Source organism: Rhamphochromis longiceps, linkage group LG20, assembly GCF_057381845.1.
Source record: "Rhamphochromis longiceps isolate RC_006_pf linkage group LG20, R_longiceps_female_GT1.1, whole genome shotgun sequence".
NCBI classification, from domain to species: Eukaryota; Metazoa; Chordata; class Actinopteri; order Cichliformes; family Cichlidae; genus Rhamphochromis; species Rhamphochromis longiceps.
Genome location: NC_140576.1, coordinates 29,874,004 through 29,901,719, shown reverse-complemented (window position 1 = coordinate 29,901,719; position 27,716 = coordinate 29,874,004). Strand labels below are relative to the sequence as shown.

General features: G+C 42.1%; 1 protein-coding gene across 3 annotated transcripts in view; it reads left to right on the top strand.

Annotated features, from left to right (window-relative positions):
• The window catches only part of dennd2da (DENN/MADD domain containing 2Da), a 33,574-nt gene extending 10,019 nt beyond the window's left edge, over positions 1–23,555 (top strand). For 2 of the 3 annotated variants that reach the window (XM_085393561.1, XM_085393560.1), the window contains exons 5-17: positions 9,874–9,921; positions 10,232–10,324; positions 12,800–12,975; positions 14,478–14,590; positions 14,700–14,769; positions 14,853–14,930; positions 17,401–17,541; positions 19,154–19,302; positions 20,165–20,336; positions 20,445–20,495; positions 20,587–20,668; positions 20,750–20,995; positions 22,758–23,555. In XM_085393561.1, coding sequence (XP_085249687.1) covers positions 9,874–9,921; positions 10,232–10,324; positions 12,800–12,975; positions 14,478–14,590; positions 14,700–14,769; positions 14,853–14,930; positions 17,401–17,541; positions 19,154–19,302; positions 20,165–20,336; positions 20,445–20,495; positions 20,587–20,668; positions 20,750–20,995; positions 22,758–22,825 — 1,487 coding nt within the window. In that variant the 3' untranslated portion in view covers positions 22,826–23,555. Of the gene's footprint in view, positions 1–5,927; positions 6,631–9,873; positions 9,922–10,231; positions 10,325–12,799; positions 12,976–14,477; positions 14,591–14,699; positions 14,770–14,852; positions 14,931–17,400; positions 17,542–19,153; positions 19,303–20,164; positions 20,337–20,444; positions 20,496–20,586; positions 20,669–20,749; positions 20,996–22,757 lie in introns of those variants that run through there. The other variant, XM_085393562.1, reaches the window with a different exon arrangement.
• The last annotated feature ends 4,161 nt before the right edge of the window (positions 23,556–27,716 follow it).

Here is a 27,716-nt window from a genome sequence, read left to right as displayed (position 1 = left end):
AAGTAACAAGTAAAGTAATGGATTACTATTGCAAAATGGTAATTAGATTACCGTTACTTTCCCGTAGGAACGCTGCGTTACTAAAATCGTGATTTTTTTTGCGAGAATGTCTCACGACAGTGACGTAAGCAAGTGCGACGTTCGTGACAACAGCTGTGTGCAGATCAACAATGGATCATGTATTTAGTGCGGGAGAGAGTATGAGCGTGCAGCGTTTAAAGCGTGGAAGTACTGACCTTACTTTGAGTTTGATTCCATAAAAAGTGACAAAACATTAGTGTCCGTTGTGCGTGGGAAGAAAACTTCTTTTACAGCGAAAAAAAACCCCTGAACTTCCGAGCAAGCACCGAGTAGCTATGACGTAATGGGGAAACTCAGAGAAACTCGTGGATTCTTCCACTGACCACTGCGGCACACCTGCACCAGGGTAAACCTCCGCCTACCCTACTCCTGCTTTGCAGGTGCAAATAGAGCAAAAGGACCACTGAGTCTTTGACTTTATTTATTTTCTGCTGTGTTTTACTTGCATCTATTTGAAAGAGTGAGTGTAAACACACAAAAAAAGATATGTTTTATATGCTGGAATGTGCAGAAAATCGGTTTAAATATTAAACAAATTTCTTCCAGTCAGAGAATGTTGCATATAATTAAATTTTTGCTTGATGCATAAAGTTAAAAGATTAAAACTAATAAAACAAGTTTTAAAAAGGGACTTTTCCATTTGATTACATTTTGTATGATGGATTATGTAGAAAAAGTAGAATTGGGCTGAAAGATCTATCGCTTTATCACCTATTCAGGTTGTAAATCGTGTTTTTAAAAAGTAACTAAGTAATTAATTACTTTTGAAAATAAGTAATCAGTAAAGTAACGGGATTACTTTGAGGAAGTAATCAGTAATTAGTTAATGATTACTTTTTTCAAGTAACTTGACCAACACTGCTTACTACCAGCTGACTTAAAGAGTCGTCTGCAGATGCAGTGTGTGACAATTTTTTTTATTTACACTTTAAACTACTTCTACAATACAAAATTTTATTCACACACAGTAAATAGGGAATTTTAGATGAAATGTCATTGCTCACACTGAAGCAAGGTAAACATGCAGGTGTGAAGAAACACCAAAATCTTTACCAAGAAAGCCAAAGGTGGGGAAAGAAGGGACATAGCAACAACCCAAATACTTCCAGTTCATGTGTGAAATATGGAGGAGTCAAGTAGTCATGTGACTAGATGAGATCATGTAGTCACATGATTCCCCCATGCTTAGTTGACTGAGCATGCATGACTGCTTCTGGTACTCGTCATTCTTGTTGATGAAATTTAGCTAGGTATGACTGAGCTCAAACATACTGCTCACCGACAAAGGTGAGCAGTATTCCTAAATAGCCAATTTATTTGGGAATTTTGATCTAAGAGGTTCCCCATTAATATGCAGAGTCAGTAATGTAAACTCATGGCACTCAAACACTGTCTTTAAACAGCCTGGACTATATAAAGTATATAAAAATGGCCTTGCTTGTTACTTTTGGTTGTAATTCTTGTGGATAAAGACAATCCTCAAAAGTACTGCAGCTGTGTTGTCAGCATTTCTCTCCAGATGTGTTCAGACACAGTTAGACAAATAACACAAATACTGGTGGTTTGAATCTAAGAAAAAGCTTTCGGATACAGAATGAAAATGAAAGTCATTTTTAAAAAGAAGTGAAAACAATGTGAAAGGTCTTGTTTCATGAATCATCATAAAACAAGGTTGACCTATTTTCAACAAATCCACTCCCTCTAAGGAGGACGCTGTCAGGAAATGGCTGTGTGGTGAGCATACATGCAGAACTCAGGAAACCAGGTGTAAATGATAGAAATGTAGTTTTAATGCTGATTATTCACAAAGTTACAAAAAGTCCAAGACAAATGCAGGTCAACACCAGGGAACCGCAGGGTGGGAAAACAAACAACCTCGAGGACGGACATCACAAAGAAGAGGAGACAACACGGGGGGGAGGGGAAACCTGGCAGCACTGCTGAAACTAATGGAGAAAGTCAAATGACCAAAACTGAAACCAAAACACAAAATGAAAAACAGGTAACAGACGTATACAAAACCAAGGCAGAAAAAGAGTTCAGGTGATGGCTAGATAATCCATGACAAGAGTTGAGCAGCTCGACGGGTCGGCCAGGAGCCCAACGGAGGAGGTGTTCTGGGAGCCGCACAGGTGGCCAACTGGTGTAGATGAAAAAGACCTCCAGTGGTTTGGTTGGAGGCTGGCATCGGCAAAGGGGATAGGACCCTTTAGAAAACCATAAATGGAAGAAAGGCCAAGGAGGGCTACTTTTGTGGAAGTGACAGGACTCCTTAGGTGCCCGGGCTGGTGATGACAGAATAAAAGACAAACCCTCTGGCTAACAGGCTGGTGGTGACTGAGAAGACAGAGGTCTTCAGGAGGCCATACAGATGGAGTCCCTAAGGAGGGAGGCGGCTGGCAATTGCTGACTGGCAGACGAATGTTAAGCTTTTGGAAATCCTTCCATAGCTGTGACTTTAACACTAGTGAAAATTTGTGGACAATGCTTAAAAGCTAATTGGAACCAGACAGAGTGTCAGATTAGATTAAAATAAATACAAAGCTCGTGTTGCGACACTGTAAAATGTAGATCTAAACCAAATAAAGAATAGAATAATCCTTTAATTGTTCCACAAGGGGAAATTTGGTTGTATCAGCAGCAAACCCCCCCCCCAAAAAAAAAAAAAAAAAACCCACACACATATACAAACAGAACAGGACACAGAGCAGAAACACAATTTTTACATATTTACATCGTGGACAATAGTTACCAAAGCAGAGTACTGTACAGTTATTAAAATTAGAGTGCAGATAAGTGGCAAACCCAGGTTGTAGTGTGCAAACAGAGCAGAGCAGGTTACTGAAAGATGTTTAAATAGCAAAGAATATTTAGAATAATTAGAAAAGTGAAGATTGTGTATTGTACCTGTGCATTAAAAATTATGAAGCCGTGCTGCTGTGAGAGATACAGTGTGCAGTTTAGCATTATCTTGCTGAAATCTGCCAGCCCTTCCTTCAAACAGACAAACTGAATGGGAGGATACGTTGCTCTGAAACATGTATATATCTTTCAGTGGACAATTCTACAGTCACTGATGCACTGATGCATACCCACACCAGAGATGCAGGTTTTTTAAGTGAGCGCTGAGAACGAGCCGGGTGGTCTCTCTCCTCTTTAATACAAACAGCAAAATTTCGCCTGTAGTCAGAAGAGTTTTCTACTTCAGCCCAGAGGAGACGCCGCATTCACACCGGGCTTCTTCTTTGCATGACAGGGCATTTGTAGATAAGTAAACCATCGTAAACCAGATCAAACTAATACGTGAAAGTTTACTGAATATCAATTTATTTTAACTTTTAAAATCACGTATTTTTGAATATGACAGGTAATCAGTGTTGGAAAGGTTACTTTTAAAATGTATTCCATTACTTTTAAACATATAACACTGTCAAAAGTGTTAATTTAACACTCAACAGTGTTGTATTTAACACTCAGAGGTGTGGACCCATATAGACACTCTCTAGTGTTAATTTAACACTGGAGATTTTGCTGTGAAACGGGACAGACATGACTGGGGGATAGGACAGGGAGAAAGAAAACCAAAGGGGAGAAGAGACGGTGAGAAAGGGGGGGAAGAGAGAGAAGAAAAAACAAACAAACAAACAAACAAAACACCTGGATCACCTGTATGGAGAAAAAAAACAGAAGAGAAAGCAAACAACAAAGAGCAACATAATAAAAAAAACAGCACCATCACAATAAACTAGCTAGCAGTAGATAACAGTAGATACTAAATAATAAACGATATTGTGCAGCACGCAAGATAGACAGCGCACGATGTGCTTTGAGACAGCAGCCAAGAAAGCTGTAGTCCGCGTCTGTGAACACCCGTGTGTACACCTGTGTGGATCAGCATGCTTGTATTCCAAAGGTTTCTCCATGTAACGATCTGCTAGGGAGTGTGGGGAGCCATAGCCCTGTCCACCAGGGTATGAAGCAGGTATGGAGGAGATCCAGGCCCCAGATATCCAGAGGCCCCAGAGTACAAGGACCCGAGGAGGACCACCAAAGGGGGGGGAACCATGCCACCCTCCTGGGAATAGCTGAGTAGAGCCCCAAAGGAGAGGTCACCCCGCAGCTACAGAGGCCAGAGGGGGTTGCAGTGGCGTGCCCGCGGGCTCTGCCGGCAGCCAGCTGTGCCAGAGAGGACCGAGCTTCAGGCCCAGAGGCCAGAGGCCTGACGGCATCCCACCCCCCGGAAGGAGCCCAGCTGGGCCACAGGCGCCCGGCCCCACCAATCGGCCACCAGGAGTGAGCCGATACATACATGAGCGCCCAGCCCCAGACGACAAGGACCACCAACACACCAACGTCTGAGGGCATCAGCCACCGGCAGGGAGTGTGGTGAGGGGAGATAGGCCTCCGTACTTTAGAGGGCCTGAGATGTACCCAGAGAGGTTGAGTCTAAGACCCAACCTGACATATAGACACAGACGAACAGGCACACGCGGACACAGACGTGCATTCTCACCCCATATGCACAACCAAATACTCGGCACTCACCCAACGTGTAGACAGACACAAATAGACACTGCACAGACAGTCGCACTCCCCAAACATACTCTATATCCCAGGTCCAGGTACCCCCGCCCTCAGAGGGGCAAGCCGCACCTAGACCCAGGAGATGTAACCCTTCTCTCTGGGGTGGAGGCAAGTGAACCACCTCCTTATCTGCAGTAGCAGGGAGGCCCCACATCCCAGACCCCAGTCTGACGGCCAGCACCTCCTCCCAGCCCCCCAGCCCTGACGGCTAACAGAACCGGGGTGAGTGAAGACCTCAAACCTCCCTACGCCCGCTCATATGTAGTGTTGATGTGTGCTGTTCTAAAGTGCATTTAAAACTCAGGAGAGCATGGTTCCTGCTTCCTCTCAGAGAGCAGCACAGCTCTTCCCGAAAACCCTTAGTGTCTAAATGCATTTAAAATTGAGGGTAGGGCACCAGCGCCAGAGGTGGGTTGGAGTACACCGACCATCCTCTGGATGCTGTAAAACGTGTCCACCCCCAAGGCCCTATATGTACAGTATGTGTTACGTGAGAGTGAGTAATGTGGATGTCTAGGTTGCAGAATAAAATTAAAATACAGTTACTCATATTTTGTATTTTAAATACGTAACGGCGGTACATGTATTCCGTTACTCCCCAACACTGCAGGTAATTGAGTAAAACATGTCCTAAAGTTTCTCATTTGTTGATGTACATTATATCCAGCTTTAACTCGTCCCAGGAGCCTGTAACATAATTTATCCTTATGCCTACAGTAATATTAAATATAACGAAGCGTACTAATGTTTATATTTTACGGTTGCATCGTTATTACACGGACTATACACAATCCTTCAGACAAATACGATAGTTCATACACGACATATTGGCATGAAGCTCAATGATTACAGTCAGAAGATAACATTCCCTGTGATTAAAACATTTATATTTTGTGTTTCACAACATCCCAGTTTTCCCACTTGTGTCAAGCCAGCCTTGACTTTGAAAAGGCTTTTATTTTGGAAAGCAAAATCAGAATGACTTGAAATTGACATGGTAACATCGTGAGGTTGTATCCTGTTGATTTAAAGTGAAATTATTCTGTGGAAACAGAAAATTTCCTTTTTAGAGCATTCTGAAATCACTGAAAGTTAGGTAAGTTATGGGCATTTTCAACAGGCCATTATTTTGGAAGGCAAAATCAGAATGACTTGAAATTGACATAGTACCATGGTGTGGTTGTACACTTTTGATCTAAAATGGATTCATCCTGTGGAAAGAGCAATTTTCAGTTTTAGAGCGTTCTGAATTCTTTAAAAGAGTAGGTCGTATTTAATTGTACCTGACCTGATCACTAATTCCCGTAGGCGCCCTCACTAACAAACAGTATTTCTCAGAGGTGTCATCCAGTCTCATCATGTCTCTGACAGAAAACCAATTAAGGAGGCCTGACTGTGCTTTGTGAGTTTGAGTTGGAGTTGAGTTGGCACGCTGCTGTTTCAAGTCACCGCCTGCTTGCTGCATACAGCTGGAAGAGCTAACCGCTTCCGTCGAAAAATAACTAAATGAAGCAATGTTTGAGGGCTCTAGTGCTGCGTTCATGAATATCGGGTTTGTTGCGACAACATGACTCCAACATCCGCTCATTAACTTTCTTCTACTTATTTTATGGTATTTTTGTTGGCTTTTTATTCTTGGCTCGGTAGTTTCTAGAAGCAAATCAGGTCCTCAAGAGTGGGACGATAAAACCGCGAAGAACCGAACGAAACACGCAACACTTCGTTTGTCCCACATAACGCGAACGCAGCACCTACAGCGGTAACGTACTTCAGCGTACATAGTAGTTGAGCGCGAGGTTAAAATGCTATGTGTGTAGCATGCAGCGGGATGACGATGGTAAAATACTGCCGTGCTGTTACTGAGTGTGCTGATAGGAACCCCCGACAGTAGAGCGGCAGCAATGAGTGAGACTGTGAAGAAGAGACGGAAAGGAGTCCGACTGACGAACCCCAAAAACAGATGGAGTGAGTACTGGATATTAGAGAAGTCTTACCGCTGGATAACCCGAGTCCACCTAAGTTATTATCATGATGTTACTGAGCGGTGTAGTTTCTCGACAAACACGGTACCTGCCGAAACTTGCTGAAGTAACTTATCTCGAACAGGTTGCGCCCATGTGTGTATCGGTGTTTTTCCACTTCATTGTAGGGAAACCTCTGCTGTTCATTTACAGCTGACATAAAGTGCAGCGTGGAGGTTACGACCTAAATACTTGACCTCTGTGATGTGTTTACAGTCCGTGACATGAAACTTGTTGAGCTTGTCGTGATGCTGTGTTCATGGTATGAGCCTAAAATGTTGTTTGGGGCTGTGTCAGGTGCACATATGATCATTTAGCTTGTGGTCAGCTTGAACTGTGATGGTCTGTAAGCTTGCCCTCACATCTGTTTTAGTTCATCTACTGTGCGCATGTTGTGGATGTTGCTGTAGATTGCCTTGTAGCCTCAGGAGGTGAAATGACAGCCAGTTTGAAAGGCTGCTTTTAGCTGCATTAGCTGCTGGAAGAACACCTTTTCAGCGCAGGCTTAGGTGGAAAACACATGGTGCTTATGAAGGGAAACAGTCTATATCATGGATAAAACTTTCCATTGGGTAAACAGATAAATTGGCAGATTTGTGATATAAAGGCTGCAGGAATGAACAAGAACATGGAAACAGGATATCAGGCAGCTTTAGTTAGTCTTGCTTTAATCACCTCCTTTGACTTGACAGCATCTTGTTATAACATGTTTAAGACCCTGTGGGCCCGAGGGAGGGCTGTGTTTTTTTTTTTTTTTTTTTTTTTTTTTTTTTTTTTTTTACACCCACATCACATCAGAGCTGAAAAGAAGTAGCTCAAAAACGCAGCAGTGTGTAGGGTCAAGAAAGAGTCAAACTGACACTAAAACACAACCTGAGACGTGTTTTTGTCCCGCGGGCTCATTCAGCACAGTTCTGCAAGTTACTGAGTAGGAAGGCACTGCCACTGGTGTTTACACAGGACAACAGATTGCAAATGCCAAAGTTGTGTACTGCAGACTCAGTAAACATTGTCAGGGACTTGGCCAGACTGAAGTGAAACCTGGACTGTGTCCTGCAGCTGCTTATTTAATCTGCTCTGGCTGCAATTTGTCTGTGTGTGGAGTGTGGTCGCTCAACATGTACATGCAGCAAAGAGTGGAGTGACAACCACAAACGAGTTAGCTCAAAATGATTTAGAAGAGCTGTGGTGTTCAAAGTGAACTTTGGTTTAACAGAGTTCAGCTCAGACGGATCGATTGAATCTAACCTAGAAACTGTCTTTGGTTTGTTTTTGTTTGTTTCTGTTTTTCCACCAACCACACAGTCAGCGTATACTTTAGCCTCCTGATATGATGTGATATGTTTTCAAAATGATTATTTAATTGCATTATGTGTATATCTATCGATCTATCGCTTCCACAGTTCATGGTGACTTGTGCAATTGGCTTAAAGTTGGCATGTAATAATAATAATAATAATAATAATAATAATAATAATAATAATAATATGCGTGTGTGAGAGACTGGGAATTATAATGGATGTATTAATTTTAACTTTACTTTTACTTTTTTGCTTAAGATAGAAACTAGTTACTTCCTGAAGTCTTGAGTTCAGCTGGCAACTTGACTCTTGAAGCACCTGCTCCCTGCTGAGAGCCCCCCTCTTTATGTGACTTAGTGTTTTTGACTGACAGAAATGGTTCAGGGCTTGAACACTCTGATTGGCTGGGGGTTTCAGTTGGTAGTTTACACGATCGCCTTGTGCATGTGAGTTTTTTCCAGATACTATTCTAATTGTTGGCTGTGGATGTGAGGTAGATAAACTTGGATAACTTTAAGTTTCCGGGACAAAACTCAGTTTCATTGTATGGTCAAACAGTGGTTTGAAGTACTGTGAGTGGTTAGTGTGATTAGAAAAGAGCCAAATTCACTCTGTTTATCTGAGCTCAGGGACCCTTCAGTGAACACCATCTATTTAGAGGAAGTGATACTTTCATGGTTTCATAGGTGAGCCAGTAGACAGTCTGTCTACTTTTCTATTTTTTGACCAGCTGGCAGGTTCACATCTCGATCACTCGTCGTCGTATGGCTGCTGTGCTGGTCTCCCAAGGCAAGTGACCCTGCTGCAGCCAGGGCTTCTCTTTTTGGCCTTTGTCTTTAGTCTGCCAGTTGTGCATGGAAACAGGGTTGTATCTAGCCTGCTATGTTTGGGTTAGCAGCTTAAAAACACTAGATGGGAGCTTAGGAGCGACAAAGACTGGTGTTTAGAGCCGCTGACTACAAACCCACTGGGAACTAATTTAAGTCTTTGTTCGGATGCTGATGTCTCTGACTTACTTTAACTGTCTTCCATGCAATGATTATTTGTGTTTTAGACACAAAGATTTACTTATTTTATGGTAACTGCTTACTTGGTGATGGATCTATTTAATATAGAAAGAAAACCCCACAGAAATAACACTGGTATAGTTGACTTTCACTTTTATTTGGCTGTGGATGTGAGATAGATAAGCTTCCAAAGTTTGTAGGACAAAATGTTGTTTAACTATATATTTAAATGTATTTTGTTGTCCGAAGCACTTCTTTCCCTGCCTTTGATTGCCTCTTTAATACTTTTTGATTTTGAAACAAACTGATAAACTTGAGCTTTGTCTTTGTTTGTCTTGGTGATAGAAACCAGCCTATCACCAAGTTCTTAAGTGATGTACAGTTTAAATGGTATTTAACACATTGTTGTTGATGCTGTCTATTTACCAAAAAGGCTTGCTCTCCAGTGTTTTTGATTCTGAGATGATGTGAAGCACAAGTTGGGGGAAATTCCTTCCTCAGAGTGTAAAACAAACAGATGATTCAGCAGACTGTCAGCGCTGCAGTATAAACACGGGATTAATAAAGAGGACCTATGTAGCAAAAGCTTTGTTGCTAGGTAACAGAAACATGTTAGGGGCTGTTGTCTCAGTACATCGTAGCTGCTAATCATAAAGCTACGCTTGTTATTTACACAGGGCGACTTAAGGCGTGGGGTCTAAAGGGCTCAATTCCAGCTCATTGGTTTCTAACGTCTCACTGTTGTAGTGCACTGCATTCTTATACTTTAATTAATACAATCCAAATACCTGTAGCTGTCATTTTTTTGTGTACGTGCACAGAACATAGACAGAAGCTGACTCGGACATCTTCATTCACGTATTCTGTTGTGTTGTTTAGGTGAACAACCCATGGGTAACATCATCACGGATGTTTCTGAGAAGCATGGTAAGTGCAGATCATCTTTCCTTTGGGTACTCGAGTAATGGTTTCATAACTGAAAGTCAGTCTTAAAGAATGCTCAACTAAAACAACTGCCTTGTGAGTTTTATAGTCTACTCATAGGACATGTTAGTCACAGTTTCACATTTATTTCAGGCATAATGGTGTTAATGGACTTAACCTGAACAGAAATCTGATAAGCTAGAGTGCTGGAAAAGAGGACAGAGATTTATGAGGCTTTAAACGAGCAGAGGAGGTATGGGGAAGTGAGCACCGACGTATGTTTTCAGTACTGAGCAGCTGCTGGTTTCTCCAGGTGCCATTCCATCAGGCGAAGATGACGGACGACAAGGGCCCTTCAAGAGGTTTAGTGCCATCTGGTCCTCCTTCCGCAAAGGCAAAAGGGACAGTGAGTATTATCCTGTTGAAAACTGATTTTTGAAGGTGCCGCTGGACATTTGGACACGTCGTGATTAGATGTCAACACAGTTTCCAAATGTGTGACTGTAGTCGTGGTTGACCTCACGTGCACCGCTGAGCTGATGTGAGCAGTGTTCTGTTGCAGATGCTAGGTCTTTTTTGGCCAGCGTTAAATCTCGTTTCCTCTCGCGCATTTGTTGTGACAACACAGGAAGTACTGGTTAAATAACCCAGTGCATCAAGGGCAGAGATTTTAATATTGTGCAGTACAGTCTCCACCAGACATCAGGGCAGTGAAATGTTTCTATATTTATTATAATATTTAAGTATAATTGAATAATTAATAATAGAATGATTATAATTTTAAAGCCATTATTAATTGTACATACAAGGCTATTGTTTAAAAATGAGACATTTAAAGGTTTTCAGCATCAGAGCAGCTGTTTTATGTTTGAGCCTGAACACTGTCATTACAGCCAGGTGGTTCAACCTCTGGCTCCCTCAGTCTGCAGCCAGAGACTGAATCCAGTTTTGAAGGTTGTTTCCTGATGTGTTCAGTATGTGTAAATCTTAGATAGAAAGCACTTAAGTGTTGTATGAATGGGTGAATGTAGCGTGTTGTTTAAAGTGCTTGGAGTGCTGAAGCAGAGTAGAAAAGCACTACATAAGAACCAAAGAACCAGTCCATTTAGCATTTCCCTTTTTTGAACAGCAGTGGAGACACTACTCACAAATGCATGCAGAGGTGCCCTGCTGGCGCCATTCCCGCTGTCGGCACTGGGTCGCCACATTATGCTGACAGATCGGTCTCCAAATGAGTCGTCACACCCCCACGATCAGGCAGCAGGTCCCTCTTTTCCACGCTGGCCTTCTGGGGCCTCTCTCCCCCCAGTGCTCACCTAGCTTCCTTTTAATAGGTCTTTTAAACAGCTGATAGGCCACATCTGGACACACCCATGCCTCAGCAGGTGATCACTATCAGCTAATTGTCCCATACCCAGCAGGTCCACAGTGGAACATCATAAAATCATGCAAATAAAAACTACACTCAGAAGTAAACACTAAAATCAGGTCCAATATAAAAGATAGATACAAATTTCCACTGTGTGACATACCCCAGCTGGGATAAGCTCCGGTGCCCCCCGTGAACCTGAAAAGGATAAGCTGAAGCGAATGGATGGATGGACTAAAAGTAGTTGCAAAGTGAGGATGTGAATAAAATGTTATAGAAAGGAGCTTCTATTTTTTCCAATGTAAGTTTGAGAAGATGGAAACAGTGACAATGATTAAAAATGAATTAAATTAAATTTGATTTATATGGCGCCAGATCACAACAACAGACGCCTCGAAGTGCTTAAGTCCAGTTCAGCTACCAGCCAGTAGAATACAATACATTTATTGTCATTGCATGTGTTGCATACAACAGAATCACAATGTCTAAAAAATCTATACTGATGGAGAGAGTTGTTTTTGGTGTCACAGGGTGATGGGCAGAGTTCAGTTTAGTGATGGCTGTTGGATAAAAACTGTTCCTCATGAACCTGGCAGTTCGTGGATTTGCTAAGCTATACTGTTTGTCAGAGGGGAGCTGGGTGAAAAGATTGTGACAGTGTGATGTCCTTCACAATGCTCCATCTCTGCTACTTCAAAGCAATGATGATTTAGGGAGAAGTTGTTATGGGAGCACCCCTCAGACTGTGCACCTCACCTTATTCCTATTTGAGATGAGTACCACCAGTGGGGTGTGGGGCACAAGTCTTGCCATCTGTGGACTGTCACTGAGAAAATCCAGTATCCACTGATATAACTGACTGCTGAAGACAAGGTCAAGCATTTTACTTATCAACTACTTCTGGTAGATAGAAAAGTCACTTTAGACTTTTAGACCAGACTGACCAACTGTGCACAACCTAGATTAACTACAAGAAAGCTTATGACTCTGTGTCACAAACATAAATCTTGGAATGACTAGAACTATACATGATCTAAGAGCTTTCATCAGACTGGGATGGGGCGAACAACACTACAGGCCAACTTCAATAGCACAACTCTGCATGAAGTGCAGGATTTAGTAAGGAGGAGCTGCTCTGTCCCCACTGCTTTTCTGTACAGGCCTGAACCCCTCAGTCAGGTCAGTCCAGACACTTTTTTTTCCAAGCTCTTTAGACTGTAGTTCTAGACATTCCAGGTACCATGTGTGAGGCATCAAGTCATAGGTTGAATAGGGTCGTCAGTCTACTCTTATAGTCTCAAGGAACTGCTCTGTCTAACAGTAGCTGGTGTTTCGCATTTCTCTCTCTTATATCTCTCATTAGTGTGTTTGTGTGTATCATATATGGTCTTTAATGTTGTAACTTCTCCAATTTCTAACTGGTGTGTTGTATTCATACAAATAAGAACTATTGGGAAATGCATGATCAAGCACACTAAATGTGTTTGTGTTTTCTTTTTTATCTTCACATAGGAGTCAAAGAGCCTGAGCTTACAGAGCCACCTGGTCTGGAGGCAGCAGAGAACACAACCAGGCAGCACCGCTATGCCAGTGGTCAGTACTTCTTTGAGTATCTGGTGGTGGTCAGCCTCAAGAAGGCCAAGGACAGCAATACCTATGAACCTCAGATTACCTACCAGTTTCCCAAGGTCAGTATGATCGTGAAGGCCAAATATGCTTGTCCACCACTATGTCTGGTTGGTTAGCCACCACCATTTTGTCCGTCTGTATCTGGAAGTCCCACAGGATCTTAGCTCAGTCATTCTCCACCACCCTTGGGGGCGTCTCCCATTTTGACATCGGGACTTCCAGGTTATACTCGACACAGATGTTCCTGTACACTATGCCGGCCACTTGGTTATGGCGTTCCATGTATGCCCTGCCTGCTAGCATCTTGCAACCTGCTGTTATGTGCTGGATTGTCTCAGGGGCATCTTTACACAGCCTGCACCTGGGGTCTTGCCTGGTGTGATAGACCCCAGCCTCTATGGATCTTGTACTCAGAGCTTGTTCCTGTGCTGCCATGATTAGTGCCTCTGTGCTGTCTTTCAGTCCAGCTTTGTCCAGCCACTGGTAGGATTTCTGAATATCAGCCACTTCCTCTATCTGCCGGTGGTGCATACCGTGCAGGGGCCTGTCCTTCCACGATGGTTCCTCCTCTTCCTCCTCTTTCTTGGGTTTCTGCTGCCTGAGGTATTCACTGAGCATGCGGTCAGTTGGGGCCATCTTACTGATGTACTTGTGGATGTTTGTTGTCTCATCCTGGACTGTGGTGCTGACACTCACAGTCCCCGGCCTCCGAATGACATTCTAATGTCATTGCTGTGTATATTTTGAAGATACTCAGAAAGGATTTGAGAGAAGGGACAGCACTGCCTCTAACATCATGCGGCAAAACTAACTGCACTCCATGAACATCTGACAGCCCAAATGAGCATGAACCCACTGTCTAACTGAAAGCCCGGACAGTCCTGATCCCCACAGAGGGGTCCCGTCTTTTCCAACTACCGGCTAAAATCTGTCTCAGCACAACATGGAAGCTAACATCAGCCATTATAGCAGATAAGATGAACAGGTATATGGAATGGCAATACATGAGAAGGACCCAGAAAAGAATTGGCACCAACACCAGAGGTGCAAAACTATCCACTGGTAGATAGAGCAGTCATTCAAAATATATTTGTCTCTCACTGGAGTTATTTTGGATTTGGTTAAGGAGAGCACCAAAGCAGGGTTCTGACAGTGTAGTCAGGGGTGGCGCTGCCTAGCCTCTGGCGGTCTGTGTGTCCCTCCATGAATATGCGTGCCAGACCATCACTTGGTCATTTTACTGGCAGCATAATATTCTCTCTGACATGCTAACAGTGCTGACACTGACCCTGGCTAAATGCAAAACTAGTGAAAAAAAACTATGTCTGTTCTGGGAATTGTTGCATTAATTTAATGAACACCAAAGCAGCTGAAACGACCTGCTCTGCTACTTAACTGTCCAAATCTATATCAGAGAGGTTCAGTTAACGTAATGATATACTCTGATTAAAAAGTATTCCTTTAATTTTGTTTTGTACAATTGTACAGTTATAATCAGTTGTACATATGATGTATGTATCTATTTGGAAACAGTGATTTAAACTTTTATATTTACTTGCAGAGAGATGGAATGGCGAGATCTCAGAAGGAGGAGGAGGAGAAGACTTTAAAGGCAATCACACTTTTTTGTTTCCCAGAAGGCATCAACTGGGCTCCTTTGACAGAGTACCACAGGTAATGCATGTCAATCAGGTGGTCTTTAACCTTTGAGCAGTATTCAGGGTTCTGTTCTGTGTAAACCAGCCTACAGCCCCTGTTTTCAGTTGTTGTTGTCCATTTTCAGTGAGACCTTCTCCTTTGTTCTGACTGAGATCGATGGCAGCAGAAGAAATGGATACTGCAGGAGATTATTGGTCAGTGTTCAGAAGCTGTCCTTTGCAGAGTGTCCTCATTTGGAAACTGCTGTTTGATATTTGTTTCACTCTCTGATCCACAGCCAGGAGGGAGAGGAGCGCGACCACCTGAGGCTTACTGCATCATTAGTACACTGGCTTGTTTTGGGCTCTTCTCCAAGGTGAGTTCAGCACAACAGCTCTGGAAGAAAAATTGGCTGAATTTTAGGAAACTTGTTGCAGAGGTTGTGCGTAGTCAGATTACTTTGGTAGCAGTTAATAGTACTTGGTTTAGTTGGCACCAAGCCCTGTAAGCAGGTTAAACACACCCAGGGCATCATCCTAACATCCGCAGTCAGAATACACGGTCACACAATGCTGGTTATCATTATGGATTTCCCTGTGTATTCACATGAAAGGGGTAGTGTTGGGGTTGGGGTTTAGGGCCTTGAGGTGGCTGTTGTTGTGATTTGGTGCGATTATAAATTAAATTGGTCAAATTCAGTTCAATTCAATCACAGTTATGTGTACTTATGTGGCTACAACTGTAGCTGCCTCCACCAGTGTGTGAATGTGAGAGTGAATGAATAGTGGAATTGTAAAGCACTTTGAGTGCCTTGAAAAGTGCTATATAAATCCAATCCATTATTATTATTATTATTATTATTATTATTATTATTATTATTATTATTATTATTATTATTACTTTCAGTAAAGCAACTGCTTATATGAAGCAAGATAAAACTATACTGTTGGAAATACATGAGGAAGTTAAACCCATAGTCTGAAAGCAACATGCTTTGGTTAAAAAGGCCGGTGCTGTTTTAATAAATGTTAGCTATTTGAAGCCAAGAAAGAAAGCTGACTAATCAATATCACAACTCTGTATTTATACATATGTGTGAATCTGAAATTTTTCATTGAAACTGATTTTAAACAGTCGTTTTAGTTTGTATTCTTTGAGCTGCAGCTGCAGTAGAAATAAAAATCTAAAAGCAGCTTATTCAACATGCAAATGTGATATTAGGTCATCCACAAACAGATGTTTTATAATCACAGAACATCAGATGAGCTGATGTTCTGTGTTTTATTGCTTTATTGTCCTTTTATTATAGAACAATAGTTTGTAGCCAGCTGGAAAAAAATCAATAAAGTTGTGCTTAAGAATTTATATTTTTTTACAGATCACCTGGGAAACAACAAAATATTAAGAGACTATAAAGACTTTAGCCCCTCTTACTATCCTACTATATACTATATATTATACTACAGTACTGTCTTATAGGATTGCTGATACTAGTTTCCAGAGAAATTGCTGGTCAGTAGTTAGTGATTTCATACCTGTTGACCTCTAATCTGGAACATAATCTGCTCCGCAATAGGTTATGGTTGCAGCATGAGTTACCATGGCGATATACCCGGTAGTGAGGAAGAAGAGAAACGTGTTCGGTACAGAAAAACCCAGAATGAACCCTGAATTTGAAGATGAAATCCTGCTTCGTAATTATGGCATTCCTATAAAAGACAAAGGTTGGGATGAGATGGGATTTCATGTGTACCAGTATCAACACAGCGAGGATACAAGGTAGCAAGTTACAGTATCTTGGGAAGGTGTTGCTGATAAATCATCTAAACTGGAAAGTTAGCTTTGTTTTTACATTTCATTCTCCATCAACGACAGAAGATGCCAACAGTGTTAATGGGAAGTAGATGACAGACCTCGCCGACCGTACATACAATACACAAACTTCACATTGGGGAGACAGGTCAGGATAGGGCGCAAAAGGAAAAAACAACAAAATATGTAACACAAAAGGGCAGATCAGGAGAGAAAAAGAATGTCTGCTCATACTGATCCCCAAAGGAGTCGGCATGAGGAGAAGACAAAAACTCTAGCACATGAAAAACAGAAATATCACCGCACCATAAAAACACAAGACAAGCAACATGGGGGAGTATGCCAGTGTGCACAGCTGCATCTGGGACGCTGCAATCTCGCGATCGTGCCTCCGGCTGAGCCACTGTCCACATCGGATGGGGGGAGGGTAGCTGCATGAAAGATGATGGATATGTTGTTTTAGAACGAACAGACAGTTGTTCTTAGTGTCCATCACTGGTCTCCAGGTGTATCTCCCGTTTAAGAGCTGTGAGCTCCTCCCAGATCTTTTCCATCGTGTATCCTGCAGGGAATGTCCCTCCAGGACACTCAGGCTCTCCCGAACCCAGGCTTCTCGTCGAGAATAGAGTGTCAATTGCATTCAGGGACCAGTTGATCAAATCCATAGTTCTTCTTCTTTAGTTTTTAGAGAACAAGAGCGAGAATGAGAGGCTCTCTCGGGGTTAGAGTCAGACGAGACCAGACAAGGACATAGAGGCAGCAGCAGGGAAAATAAGGGAAGGAGGGGGTGAAAGACGCGTCCACCTCCTCCGAGAGCCAAAGCAGAAGTATGTCATATGTTCAAGTGTGAAAGTAGAAACTAAATGATTAACTAATTGTGTTACTGACTGTGAGGATTTGAGACAGCTTGTCCATAAAACGGAACAAATTGAAATTAGATATTTAAGTCAATAACAACACAAGTAAAATAAAATAATCTTGCTTTAGCATATGTCGTACTTTGAGTTTGTGACTATTCTCTCCCATGTGTGCAGATATTCGACGAGGTGGAGAAGCGCCGGCAGATCTCCATGGCCATGATCTATCCATTCATGCAGAAACTTAGAGAAGCTCAATTCCCAGCACCAGGGAACACAGTGGAGATTAAGAGCTTCATTCCTGAGTCGGGCACTGAGGTCAGAGTGAGCGCCTCTTTGATGTCTATTAAGAAAAGACTCTCATTTATCTCATCTTCTAACTCCATTAGTAAATTTAGACTCAGAATATCTCTTTTTGTTCAAAACACAGTACAACGATCCTTTAAAATGTGTGTAGCTCAGGTTGTCATGTCTGTGAGTTTGTTATCTGTGTTTTCTGGTTCATTTCAGTTCTTCATCTGTTTAAATCAGGGCTGAGGAACCTTTTTCATGTGAAGGGCCATTTAAATTTTTATATTGTTCTCCGAGGGCCATACTGTTACGGACACATAACTAGGGATGCAAAAAGGAAAAACCAAAAAAAGTCTGAGGTTTCAGCTTCTTGGCTATTAACTCACCAGAAAACTCGCGTGTAATATTCTCCTGGTCACTCTGTGGTCGTGTCACATAATGACGTACATCACGTGCTGTTTGACTCGTTTCCCACACCTGATGTAAACGGTTTTGATAATCTGGAAAGAAAGAAGTAAGCCTATGTGTTGACATTGGACTGTTTGTTTTCATGCCCTGTTAGAGCTTCTCTCTCAGCTTTGAGGTATATTCAGTGCAATGCTGTTGGAACTGCCTAAAGACATGTAAACTGTTCAGGACTGAATTCCGTAACTTCAACAGGTGTTACTTGTTAAACTTGGGACAAAGACAACAAATGTGACTAACGTAGCATTCGTTGTTATTAAAATTGGCAAAAGTTCAGACCTCACAAACATTTTAGTGATTTCATATAATGTCAGCGTCTTCAAATAATTTAACCACATACCTAGCATTCGTAGCATTATTAGTGCTGAGAAAAAAAACCTTCCTTTTTTCTTTTTGTAGCCAAAATGTGAATGTTGAGGTCAAGAAATGACAAGAGTTCACAGCTAAATTGATTGTAATGAGTGATCTGAAGTGCTTTTAATATAGCCACGTCATGTAAGCCCCCTGTGCACTGAAAATAAGTGTCAGTGTGGCAGTAAGCATTTAGAGACAAAGCAGCAGTAAACGATGTCTGGAAGCAAACTGCAGACAGCCTAAAATGATGCATGCTGGTAGGAACGCCCTCTGCAGTGATCAAGGAGATTTTTACAGTCGTCGAGTAGATGTCTCAATATCAACAACGAAACGGCACACATCAAAGAGCCGAAAAACCCACTAACCACACACCTCTATCTGTAAAATAATATATATGTTGAGCAGTTAAAGGTATTAAAACTACATTAGGCAGGTCACACAGAGCAGTAACCCAGGGACTATAAGAGATCCCTCAGGCTGGCATGTTTCTGAGGACTTGTCTGAACATGTTTTGCATTACCCAGCCTCTGTCTCAGAGCAGAAACCTGACACCCGTCATAGACCATGTTTCAACAGCTCACAGTCATCTCAGGTATTCACTGATGGTGGTCATTTTTTGTGACCAGACCTCAGGGTGGGGGACAACATGGTTCTCTGGCTTTGTAAAGACATTTTTATGGGCAGTTTTTTAAAGTGGAAGAAGAATAAATATAAAGAAACGGTGATATAGAAAGAGCTGAAAAGCAGAGCCCTGTCAGTTGAGTGATGACATGCTGGCACCACTGTTGACATATTTGTGACAGTGGTGACTTTCCACCAGATCATCAGTCTGACCCGGCCGCTGGATTCCTGGCTGGAACACGTCAACTTTGCCACGCTCTTTAGCTGCCTGACGGACCAGCAAGTGCTGCTGGTGTTTGCAGCGGCTGTCTTGGAGAGACGGATCATTTTCATCGCAGATGAACTTGGGTAGATCACATCGTCTATACACTCAGACACATACTTTAATCATACCAAGGTATACTTTTATGTCATTTACTGCACAGCGTAGCCCCGGTCGTACCATTCTATAAACAGGGGAAGTCAGTGTAAGGCCTGCAGCTGCAAAAACGACTGGATTAGAAAGATTTGTGGGTAATTTACCAACAGTGTAATAGTAGTAACAGTTCAGGATGTGCAGAAGAAGATCCTGGGCCATGTTATGTGAGACTAAAGTCAAAGGAATGAATTTTATAGTTTCTCCAAAATCTGAAACGACCGTAGTCCGAACATTTAGATATTAACCACAGACACAAAGATCTCTCTGGGTGATAGATTCTTGTTGACAAATGTTATGTTTGTGTTCACTACCGAATGCTCTTTGTAGATTTTATAATTAACTGATCTGTGCTCAGTTTGATTACACAACACGAAACACTGCCAACTGCTCAGTTTAGTGTCTCTGGTATCTATGCACCTCTGATGCACCACTTTACATCCCACTCTTACATTAGATTCTAGCATTGCTGTGTGAAAACACTGGGACTGGACAGAGCCAATCACAGCTTTAACCCATCCCTGACATCTTAGTTCTTGTTGCATCGGATACAAAATTTCAAATAATAATACATGTTTATTGTTTGAAAAGAAAACTCGTATAAATACATGAAGCAGTGTGTTTTTGTATCTACACCTTTCAGTCAGTATTACTGCTTAACATATTAAAACATTGAGTGAGGCGCAGCTACGTGTACTTAAGCTATAAAAGAAGAAGAGAAAAATTGTTTTTTTAATCACAAACATGTGTTACCATCGCGATACCACCTCTGATGTCGACTCTGTCTGTCTGCAGCACATTGTCTCAGGTCATTCATGCAGTAGCAGCCCTGCTCTACCCTTTCACCTGGCAGCATACCTTCATCTCCATTGTTCCAGAAATCCTCATCGATGTAGTGATGGCACCTACCCCCTATCTACTGGGAGTCCAGAAGCGCCTGCTGGACCAAGTCACTGACCAGACTGATGTGAGTTAACATGGAGACCATAAAAACAACCAAAAAGATGGTGTTAATATTACGGTGTTAATATTGGCACTCTGTCCTTACTCTGGTCCTTTTTTGTGTATAACACAGCTGCTGGTGGTTGATTTGTCTGAGGATAAAAAGGACCCATTCATTGTTTCAGTAAGAGTTGTCAAATGATGAAAAACCTAAAATGTTAAAGTCCTTAGGTCAGGATTTGTAGCTAACAAAAGGGCTTCTGTCACAATTGCAGATTGGTGATGAAGGCACTATCCTGCCTCCAAAGCTCCAGGCTGAAATATTAGTGGCTCTAAGTACAAGACAAAATGCATCAGGTGGGTGAACAGCAGCACATGAACACATGTAGCACAGTGTTTCTTCAATCATTCTTAAATGCTTTCTGTCCTCTCCTTCAGTGGGGGAGGAGCTAAACCGAGTGGTTTCTGAAGCCTTCCTGCAATTCTTCGTGAAAACAGTTGGCCATTATGCCTCATATGTAAAATACGCACGAGCTGGAGAAGGTGGGGTGTTTGATAAGAGAAGCTTCTACAAGGCAATCGAGCCCAAGGTCACTCGACACTTTGTCAAGAAGTTCATTCAGACGCAGATGTTTGACTTGTTTATCCAGGAGGTGGAGCAGCAGCAGCCTGGACCACAGCAAGGTTAGTACTCAACTACAGCTCGTAAATAAAGGAAGTAATCCCAATCCCAGGGACTCACACTCTACACTTTTCACTGTGCATGTTTTGTTAAATATATGAGCTGTGATTGTATAATTTCAGTCTACAGTCTTTAATGCCCACTTATTCGTGCAGTTCTTTCAGTGTGTGAGACATGAACGACGTGCTCTCAGTATTTCTTTCGGGATACCCGGGAGACGACCTAAAACAGTGCCTGCATGACTTCAGGGTGCACCAGGGTGCACTCAGCCTTTGACCAAGTGACAATATCTGTCACTTGGTCAAAGGCTGAGCGTAGCAGCACAAGACTTCTCTAGTGGAACATTTAATCCCTTAGGCTTACTTCTTTTTTTCCAGATTATCACATTTGTGGTGCCCTTGTGGCTTCCTCCACTGCACACTGCTCTCTCACCAGTGTGTGAATGTGTGCGTGAATGGGTGGATGACTGGATATGTAAAGCGCTTTGGGGTCCTTAGGGACTAGTAAAGCGCTATATAAATACAGGCCATTTACCAGGCCATTTACTATAAAAGGGTAGAGAGTCATTAGTCCCATCGTAATCACCTGTCCCTCTGTCATCCCGGCACCGCCCGATGAGCTCACTGCAGCGGGTCAGAGACCACACCCCTGCCACAGCTACCTTTGACCCCACTGACTACATGGGCCTGGCTACCACAGGATATTCCAGGGTGCTAAGCCGGGTCAAGTCACTAATCCTGGCCTCCAGAGCTGCAAATAGGCTTCAACTTTTTGTTATTAGTAAATGAGGCCGAGGAGTAGCTAAACATCTGACACAATGAGCATAAAAGTGAGGGAGGGACACGTCTGCAAACACACAGTGTGTGTTTGCTGATGTTTGTTGAGCTTTTTGTGAAACTTTGCTTTGAAATTTAAAAAACCCCTGACTCTTTTCATGCTTGTTTCTCTTCAGTAGCACTAGCTTGATGCTGAACTACCACAAATGTAACATGGACACCTGAACTGTTCTGCCCAGTTTAACCCTGGAGTATAAATGATACAGTGATAACAAGGAAGTGATACAATACCCAAGTGAGAGCACCGCCACCAGAATCCAGTCAACAATTCAAGAACAAATGACAGGAGGAGAGGGAAAGGCCTGTGTGCTTCACTGAACCAGTCATTTGATTGGAATAGAGTAAGAGCCACATGAGGTTGGGTGCAACACCCACAACCATGTACACCAGTGTGTTAGAAGTCTGAGCAAAATAAAGGACGAAATGATGACATGATAGAGCGTCTCATTGGTAGATCCCACACTTGATGGTGACTTGCGCTATGGGCTTGAAGTTGGCCTCTAGTGTTGTACGCCACATCCCCACTGAGTTCCTGACATGTAGATATATAATCTGTGTGTGTGTGTACAGGATTGCTCTCTGATCATTAGGCTCCGTCACTCTCCTTCTGGTTAAGCATATAATTCATTTAAAGTTTGTAGCTCTTTATTTGAAATGGTGGAAAGTTAAAGTCTGTCTGATGCCCAAATATTCCAATCCAATCCAACTTTATTTATATAGCACTTTTAAAAACAACAAAGTTGACCAAAGTGCTTTCCAATAATAAAACAGAGAAATATTGTGCTATGAATACAAAGTCAAGTCTTTATTTAAGATTAGTCAAGCAAGTCCTCACATTTGTGACTTATGTTAAGTCATGCACTTGACTTCTTTGGTAATTGTGCTGCAGTAAAAGTCCAACCTGATTTGCATTTCCTTTGTCCTGCAGGAATATTTCACAAAAAGATCCTTGAATATCAAGAGAAGAAGAAAAAGGAGAAGACAAAGAAACACTAGCTGTCTGCATAGAAATATGGCTGTATAAAGGGGTATATAGATGTGAATATTGCACTGTGTTTTCTGTGTTGTGTAGTTTGGAGTATATTAATTATGTTCTCATGTGTGAATTACTGTATGTCTGTGTGACTGCTCCTCACAATGTGAAACACTGGCAGAATGCAGGACTTAAATTCTCTGTGGTGGTTTTTAGCCTTTCTGATAATCAGGAACTCATTTCAAATAAAGACGAGCTTTTTAAGTTCATGAACCTGCAGTTTGTTTTTAAGGCTACTGATAGAAGATGTATATTTGGGTGGAGCAGCAGTTTGTATCCAACACTGTGGCTGTCTCTGCATAATGTTCAAAGTAGACATGTACTCCCAACGCATGCACAGGAAAAAGAGTACATGTGTCTTTATGCATAGTGTATATATGTCTGTTTTTAGGGATGTGCTGTTGGCGGGGACTGCTCTACCTGTTTGTAGTCAGATCCATTTGACCCAACCTTTATTTTATTTTTACAGAGACAGTCAGAAACCATCAGCCAGTGTTGTACAGAATAAATTATCAAATGATTAATAATTAGCTGCTTTGTGATTTTACATCTGTTTAGTAATGGCCTCTTCACAAAACACACAATGTCACTGTGAAGTGGATCTTTGATTTTTGTCAGTTTGGAGAAATTGCTTCCATTCCTTGTTAAGATATTACATTCATTACATTTATTAAATTAAAGTTTTCAGATTCACACAGACTCTCACTTTATTGTGCAGACTAACGCGGGGCAGTGGGTACACCGTATCCAAAAGTGGGGAAATCGATTTCCCCACTTTTCCATTGTATTCCAGCTGTGTTTGGAGTGCAGTGAATCCTGTTAATGGCTACTGATCATATCCATGGATGCTTCTATGTAGATTGTTCACTGTGCAGTGAAGCATCCATGAAATGCATGTTCAAATTATTTTGTGATTTTTTTTTTTTTTTTTACATTTTTTGTTCAACATTTATTTTTCCACCTCAGTGTGTCTCCTGTCTCTCCTTCATCCTTGTTTCATCTTTGCACTGCCACAAACGCACAAACACTGCAGTTATAATGCTAAACCTAGCTTAGCATTATAACTGCAGTGTTCACTTTGACTATGTGCCAACTCTCACCTCTTACCGCTCTCCTCCCTGCTCGCTCTCTGTCTTTGTAAAAGGTGAAACATCATTGACAGTAAAGTTTAGAACAGATTATAACTGAATATGGGCTCCTTGGCTAGTGCTGGAACTCGGGCTGTACCACACTAGCAGTTCTGAAAGCTAAAATTAGCTAATGATAGCTAGTGATCCAGCCGGTGTTAGGAATCATTTTAACTCTATTTAGTGTAGTGATGGGCTTTCCGGCTCTTTTTAGAGAACCGGCTCTTTCGGCTCGGCTCACTAAAAAGACAACTCTTTCGGCTCCGAACCAGCTCCAAAAACTCCAAAAAGCATGTACAAACTCCAAAACACATTTCTAGCGTTAACTGAACTTCCAAAACAGAGCTACCTAGATCACTTAAATTACACAATTGAAAGCATATGTGTATTGTTTGTGTATTTATACACAAGCACTCATATATATTCAAATAATTAAAAAAAAAAAAGTTCATTTACCTGTTACTACCACACTAGGTAACAAAAGCTCAACACTGCCCCTAGCATCCTTGAGCACTTCTGTTGTCCTTTGTAGGTGTTTTGGTGTTTTTACGTGCTTCGGAGTTTTTACGTGTTTTGGAGTTTGTACGTGCTTTGTCTCTAGGGGCCACCGTAAATATACTTTTATTTATTCACTCCACATAAAATGTAATAAATAAATCATATAATACAAAAACAAAATATTCACATTTTAACTTTTAACTATTTAAATTTTCAGCTTTTTCCTTTTAAACAAATTTAAAATGAAACAACACAAAACACAGCAAACCACAACACAATTAAGTAAATTAAAATATAAAACAAAAAGAAGATGCACATTCTCTGTCATATGGGCCTGCATGAATAAACTTTCTAAATCCTTTATCAGCTGCAACTGAAAATAGTTGTGGATGATTACTATACCTGTCTCTCCCTCCTGCTCTGTATGTTCCTGTGCTACTGAGAGTGTAACTCCCGCCCCTCCCCCCTCTTCCCAGCGCAAAGCACAAGGCTGGTATGAGGAGTAAAGCAGAAAAAAGTGTGAGAGAGCGGGTGAGAGAAAGAAAAAAACAAAAACCCTCGGCTTGCGATAAGGAGCTGGCTCGCGTCGTTCACATCAAAGACCCGGCTCTAAGCCGTTTCGTTCGCGACCGACACATCACTAATTTAGTGGGCAAACGTACACGAGCAGGCAGTTTGTAAGTCATGTTAACTGTAGTATCAGTATTGTGGTTGCTAACGTTTTAGGTAACGTGTTTTGAATCAGCTCCACTGATTTGCCTCATGCTTCCCAGAAACGTAAATAAAAAATTAAGACTAAATCAAGACTCCTGTGCAATATCACAATTAGAATAAGATATAAAATGATTCCGATTTTTAGTGAATAACTGAAATTTAACATAAAAAATCCATGTATGTACATATATGAACGTTTATATATTTTTATATACACTCCCACAGTGCTCTCAGCAGCTCAGTCAGTTCCAGCGTGGTACCATGATAGGATACCACCTGTGCAACAAGTCCAGTTATCATTGCTGCTAAATATTCCAAAGGCAGCTGTTCGTAGTATTTTAACAAAGTGGAAGTGACTGAGAATGACAGCAGGGTCAGCGGATGCTGAGGGATATGCAGAGGTCACAAACTGTCTGCAGTCGATCCCTACAGGCCTCCAAACTTCATGTAACCTCCAGATTGGCTCAAGAACAATGTTTAGAAAGTTTCATGGAATGGGTTTCCATGGACGAGCAGCTGCATACAAGCCTAACATCATCAAATGCAAAGTGTCGGATGCAGCACACCAAGACATTTGGGACAATTTCATGCTCCCAACTTTATGGTTTAGGGATGGCCCCATCCTGTTTACACATGATTGTGCACTAATGCAAAAAAGCAAGGTCAATGAAGACGGGTGGGTTTGGTGTGCGGCCTGAGTCCTGGCCTCAACCTGCCAGGACACCTTTGGGATGAATTAGAGCTTAAACTGCAAACGAGGCCTTCTCATCCAAAATTAGTGTCTGACCTCACAAATACGCTTCTGGCAGATGCTCAAAGATTATCTAAACACTCTCCAACCTTGTGGAAAGCCTTCCCAAAAGACTTGAAGCTGTTATACATGAAAAAGGGTGAGCCAGCATCTTATTAAACCCTATAGAGCAGGGGTAGGCAACTCCAGGCCTCGAGGGCCAGTGTCCTGCAGGTTTTAGATGAGTCCTTGATCCAACACAGCTGATTTAAATGGCTAAATGACCTCCTCAACGGCTGTGTCCTAATTAAGAGACTGCACGCTTGAAGTACGCGCACTACGCGTACTACGTACGGTGCGTACTATAAGTACGAGAAGTGCGGAAGTGAGAGGCTTGTGAAATGGGACGGTATACGCATCGTCGCGCTGTTCAGGTTGCCTAGCAACCATGATACTAACCGCGAGACACGTTACATACAGCATTGTTTGACAGAAATGAAGGAGAAAAATGTTTTGTTGGTCATTCAGTTTTGTCATTACATCACTTTGATTAGTTGAGTATCTGAGGCTGAGACCACAGGACTGTAAAACATGATTGTTGGGCTTCATTTCTGTGCTGAACAGTCATTTAAGATTAGTTAGTAAATAACAATTAGTTAATGTTGTTCATGAGACTAAAGTCAACTCACTGTGGCAATGTAAATATAATATGGCCAATATTATAGTATTGTCAGATTATTATGATTGAGATATATATATATATATATATATATATATATATATATATATATATATATATATATACACTGAACAAAAATATAAACGCAACACTTTTGTTTTTGCTCCCATTCCCCATGGGATGGACGTAGAGACCTAAAATTCATTCCAGATACACAATATAACCATCCCTCCCAAACAGTGGTCACAAATCAGTCCAAATGTGTGGTAGTGGGCACATCTGCTATATTGAGATAATCCATCCCACCTCACAGGTGTGCCACATCAGGATGCTGATCTGACACCATGAGTAGTCCACAGGTGTACCTCAGACTGCCCACAACAAAAGGCCACCCTGGAAGTTTACAATTTTTTGTTCTATTGGGGGTCTGGGGACCCAGAACCGGTCAGTATCTGGTGTGACCACCATTTGCCTCATGCAGTGCAACACATCGTCGCATGGAGTCTATCAGATTGTCAATTGTGGCCTGTGGAATGTTGGTCCACTCCACTTCAATGGCTGTGCGAGGTTGTTGGATATTCGTGGGAACTGGTACACGCTGTCGTATACGCCGGTCAAGCACATCCCGAACATGCTCAATGGGTGACATGTCCGGTGAGTATGCTGGCCATGCAAGAACTGGGACATTCTCAGCTGCCATCTGCCCTGAACAATGTGAACCATGATTCATCCGTGAAGCGCACACCTCTCCAACATGCCAGACGCCATCGAATGTGAGCATTTGCCCACACAAGTCTGTTACGGCGACGAGCTGGAGTCAGGTCAAGACCCCGATGAGGACGACGGGCATGCAGTTGAGCGTCCCTGAGACGGTTTCTGACAGTTTGTGCAGAAATTGTTTGGTTGTGCAAACCAATTGTTCCAGCAGCTGTCTGGGTGGCTGGTCTCAGACGATCTTGGAGGTGAACCTGCTGGATGTGGAGGTCCTGGGCTGGTGTGGTTACACGAGGTCTGCGGTTGTGAGGCCGGTTGGATGTGCTGCCATATTCTCTGAAACGCCTGTGGAGACGGCTTATGGTTGAGAAATGAACATTCAATGCACGGGC